Source organism: Pinus tabuliformis, chromosome 3_2 (genome assembly GCF_031772625.1).
Source record: "Pinus tabuliformis cultivar Carrire ecotype Pingquan chromosome 3_2, CPIR1, whole genome shotgun sequence".
Classification (NCBI taxonomy): domain Eukaryota; kingdom Viridiplantae; phylum Streptophyta; class Pinopsida; order Pinales; family Pinaceae; genus Pinus; species Pinus tabuliformis.
In genome coordinates, this window is record NC_142302.1 from 180,888,642 (window position 1) to 180,893,756 (window position 5,115).

Sequence of the window (5,115 nt, forward strand, 5' to 3'; positions counted from 1 at the left end):
ACTCAAAATTAAAGCACATAACTTCTTAATAATGCCTACGAAACAGTAGCACATAACTTCTTAATAATACCTACGAAACAGTATTATATACGATAACAAACAAATATTACCAATATCTGGGGATGGGTTTTGCAAATGGTAATTACACAAACAGCTACTGTACTTGCGGTGAAGTATTAATGTTCATTTCCAATAGTGAGCTAACTAGAGTGGTTGAGAACAGAAGGAAATCACAAAATTAAGTTCTTGTGCTGGCTCTCTCTGAAAACAATATCTCTTAAAAGTTTAAAACATTATCAGAGATACCACATATGATTAGATTGCCAAAACTATAAAAAGAACCACCTTTCTTATTCACTTACGCAATTCCTGTTTACTTATGCACATTATCAGAGATACCACATATGATTAGATTGCCAAAACCATAAAAAGAACCACCTTTCTTATTCACTTACGCCATTCCTGTTTACTTATGCCAGCCAGACTGATACCACCCAATCCTGCTCACTTCCACCGGAATATTATCATTATATCAAAACTAAGGACAAAGTTCATATCCACCTTTCCTGTTCACTTACGCCTGACGGTTATCACCATTATCTATTTTGCCTAACGTCCAGATCTAATATTTTTCATCTAATCTTGATAAAATTACCCTGCTTATCTGTTTATGAATGCAAATACCACTTTTTACTCTAAGAAATTACCCTTCTTTATATGTTTATAAATGCAAATACCACTTTTTTCTAATTTATTGAGGATCAAAATCTAAATTAGCCTATTTGATTTGGCTTTTCAAAGTTGTAGAGTCTGTAAAAACTAGCAGTGGTTATCATTCGAAAACAGAAAATACACTACAGAAAATAGACAGTACAAGAAATCATCATCATGCCTCCTACTCGGTTCAAAGACTGCTTTTTCTTTGATAAACTAGGGCAGCATATGCATCCATGTCCTATAAATTTTGGAAGGCTTGCAAAACGTAGGAAACTAATTCTTGTACTCAACAAACGAAAAGAAAATTTTTGATTGCCACAATGCCTACATTTCAGGTCAAATATAACCTGTACACATCGTATAGGATCATCACGGAAACAGAGTATCAGTTCCAACTGAATCAAATATTTATCATACATAATTAGACCAATTTCTGGATAATGGCACGGTCCACAATATGCATTCAATTATCAGACGTTGTCCCAAAATACTACAATGGCAGACGGAGAATACAAACATTCACAATTTCATGAACACCTCAAATATACTAGCAAGATCACGACAAAAACCCATTTTACGCAGCTAGGTCAAAGTCAGTTTGAATATTTGAAAGCCTTTGATATTTCTCTATCAAAAGTTTTAACATGGATGTCACTCGATTGTTTAAATCAAATCATAGCTCCTGAATTCTATAATTCTTTCACGGAACCAATACTCTTAGGACTGTTTAAAACCCTAACAGCAACGAATAAACCCTAACAACAAACCCTAAAACCCGTTTCCGTCAACAAACGGAACTACAGAGTTACAGACTTTTAATAAATAATATGCCATAAACCTACCATTATCAAATTCTATTCTTCATCAGAAACATCGTCTTTATCGTCTTCGTCGTCATCAAAATGCACATCGTCGCTATCGTATTCATCTTTGTCACCGTCCCCAAAATCTTCACTACCATCATCCTCGTCCTCGCTCACGGGCTTGCGACCCCTGGCGTAGTTTCTACAGTTACTTGCTGGGTATCCAGATTTTAAGAGCCCGATTACAGATATCCTTTGCAGGCCACCTAGTTCAGGGTTGAGAATGCTCTGCATCGGAGCCTTCGATGCATGGAAAAGCCGAGACTGCGAGGAAGCAAGTACAGGGAACTTCTGGATTGACATGTATGGCTTCGAGATGCGTCTTAAAAGAGGAAGAAGAGAAGATTTGGCAGCCATTTTCGAAAAGCAACCGCTGCAGATCGTAGCAATACAAAAACTGCAACAAACTGCACTACAGAAAAGCAGGGTTTAAGGTCATATATATATGGAAGTGGCTAGGGTTTTAGGGTTTAAGATTATATAATTGACTAATTGGGACTTTAGGGTTCAATATCATATAATGCCTACTTAGGGTTTTAGGGGGGAGGCAATAGAAAATCTTAACTGACGAAGTGGGAAAGTAGTGTGACTATAGTCTAGAATGTTCCATGGTTGAAGTGTAATTGGCCTTGCAAAGTTTAGAGGAGAAGCCCTCTCCACTCATGTCATTCCAATATTACAATTGATATATTAAATGTAAGTTTTTTTTAAGTGTATTTGTTTTAATATTTATAGAATTATATTTTTGGTTTCACAATTTAAGTAAATGTTGATTTTGTTTTTAATTTTAATTTATTATATTGGTATGTTTTTTTAAATATTAGCATATACATGTAATATAATAGTTAAGATTTTATCTTTTCGCAATGTTTATTTACAATATCAAAGTTGTATAAAGTTATTTGTGGCTTGTACATATAAAAAACAATTCAATAGTTGTATATGTCCATTTTGGCTACATTCACCACCATATCGAAATATGGATAAATTTTATTGCAAAGATAAGACTTATACCAAACTTGCTATGTAAAAGACCTCTATATATGGAAAGAAATTCAAAGTCAATTTTGTATGTAAAATGGAGAGGGGCAAGACAATTTATGTTGGAACCAGACAATCATAAAATAATAAATAAGAAAGTAGTCATTAGAAAGTTACATGTTGAATTAAATCAATTTTATGAACTTACCAGTTGGAGGCATCTCTCAAACTTTATTCTCTTGTGAATCACGTATACAAATTGCCCCATGGTAAGATCTACTAACACCGAATATCAAGCCCAGTACAACGAAATACAAGTGTGAAAATATTAGTTGCAATGTCAAAGAGATGAGTCCAATGGATGGTTGATGCTTGGGAGTTTTAACTATTCAGATGAAGTAAAATCTAATTCATTTAATTTGTTAAGAACTTGAATATGAGCTTGAGATATCATGCGTGCAATCCCACATTCCCACTATGATTTGATTTGGAGACACAAATAAAGAAAAATGGCATAAAGGAAAAGCTTGAGACCACATGCAGTTACTACGGTGTGCCAAGATAATGATTTCTAGATCTATAATGCACTCGGTAGAAAATCCCTTTTGTCAATACTTTTCTATTTTCGAAAACTTCTTGTCCACAAAATCCTAACGACTTATAACTTAACATCGCAATGCCAAACCTAGATAGCAAGGCCAACCTACATTATTAAGGTTAAAAGAACAATAAGAGCACCTAAGCTAGAGCCACCAAGTTGGCCTGTCACAAGAAGTTGAAAACTTTTAACTTGTATAAATTTAATTAGGCACACATTTTGCACTAGCCACATATCACTTCCCATAAATTGAACCATATTATTGTAAAAGAACAATGATGTATTCTCCAACTTCACAAACTTGGAATTCCTCTCTTGCCATTAAATTGTCATTATGAGGCTATAACTAGAGTTGTGTTGTGTACCTTTACAACATTTAGGTTATCAGAGAGCAAGGTTCTCCTTTTAGGAGGTGTCTTTTCAAAGGTGCCATGTTTCTATTTTTTTATTTTATTTCTTTTAATTGCAGCTTGTGCATGCATCATAATAAGCCTTAGAGTGAATGTTTTTCATCAACGGGGTTGGACAGGTTCAACCACAACAGAAGCAAGACTTGTACAGTTACAAGTAAACATGGACACAGTGAGCATATTTCCACATAAGAAATAACTATAATTTAAAGGTAAGAAGAAAACCATGCCATATAGTCAACTACAAGAACGGTGACAATTTTTTACTAGTGCAACAACGTTTACTATAGGAAACTAAGAAGACCAGTCTTTAAGAAACTTGGACAAAAAGACCACAGTGACATATTACAAGAAGCATAAAGTCAATCAGGAGAAGTAGTAAAAGCATCTAAATTGGAATTAGAAAATGAATAAAAGTCAAAGCTTGCAAATAGTATTGAGAAGGTTGTTACTAGCAACCATTTAAACATTGAAAATATTGTTACATTTGTATGCTTGTTGTAGCGGCTACAACCACCCCCCAAAATTTTGTGTTAGCTTCGTTTTTTAGCCTCCCTACCGACCATCATTAGTAGCATGTCTTGCACTGTCCAAGTACATATACTTCAGTTGTTTCAGTGGCTTACTAACCTGTGCTTGCCAGCTTGTTTGCCTCCCTCCTGCAAGTGACATTTCAGAACTTGGTTATTTTTTGGTTGTTATGCTCACCTAGAAAATTGTGCAAATCTGGAGGGTAACTAGCCTTCCTCTCCAAAATTGCGCAATCCATCTAGGCTGCCTGCTGCTCTCTAGAAATGCGCAGAACAACCAGACAGCCTTCCCTCTGGAAATTGCGCAGAGCAGCCCATCACTGGGCTTGCTCTAAAAAATTGTGTAATTCTGACTGACAATCAGGGCTTCAATCCAGAAATTGTGAAGAGCTTAAGGGACAACTAGAGTTGCTCAGCCCAGAAATTGCACAAAAGTCACTCCAAGGCTTGCAATTTGTTGCATGTGCTCCCAAGTTGACCAGTTCCCTTCAGGAATGAGCAATTTTGATTTGCATGCATGGGTTGTTTTTCCCAAAGAAAAAAAAACAAAACAAAGACAAAAGCAAAAAAGCATCCCTAGATTTTAGGGATCCATTTTTAGCAGCTAGGGGTTACATGCAAAATCCGTTTTAGAAACCTCCTGCCAAGTGTCGCTTTTTCCTAGATTTGTGGCATGCGCATCATAAGCCTCGATCTTATCAAACTTATTTATTCGACACTTCAAAGCTCATTCCTCACATTGATCTTGGAGCTTTGACATCCCACATCGCATCTAGGAGCATTCGGCACATTCAACTTAGCTTTTTTCGGGTAAGTCCGCTTTTCATGTCTTTTGCTGCTTTTCTGTCGCTTTTTGTATTTCAGTTTGTGTGAGTGTTGTTTGCTTGGTTTTGTTGAACGCTTTCTGTTATTTTAATGCATGTTAGCTTGTAGAAGCATTGTTTCAAGTTTTTCATTGCATCTCACTATTGTCACATGCATGACATTGTTTTTTGCACTAACGATCGTCGTTGCAG

At 35.8% G+C, this 5,115-nt stretch overlaps 1 protein-coding gene across 1 annotated transcript; it reads right to left on the reverse strand.

The window, feature by feature from the left end:
• Positions 1 to 1,310: 1,310 nt before the first annotated feature.
• On the reverse strand, positions 1,311 to 2,045 carry LOC149180388 (uncharacterized). Its single transcript, XM_089416091.1, has one exon. The coding sequence runs from the start codon at positions 1,935 to 1,937 to the stop codon at positions 1,572 to 1,574; it is 366 nt and encodes a 121-aa protein (XP_089272217.1). The 5' UTR covers positions 1,938 to 2,045; the 3' UTR covers positions 1,311 to 1,571.
• Between the last annotated feature and the right edge of the window lie 3,070 nt (positions 2,046 to 5,115).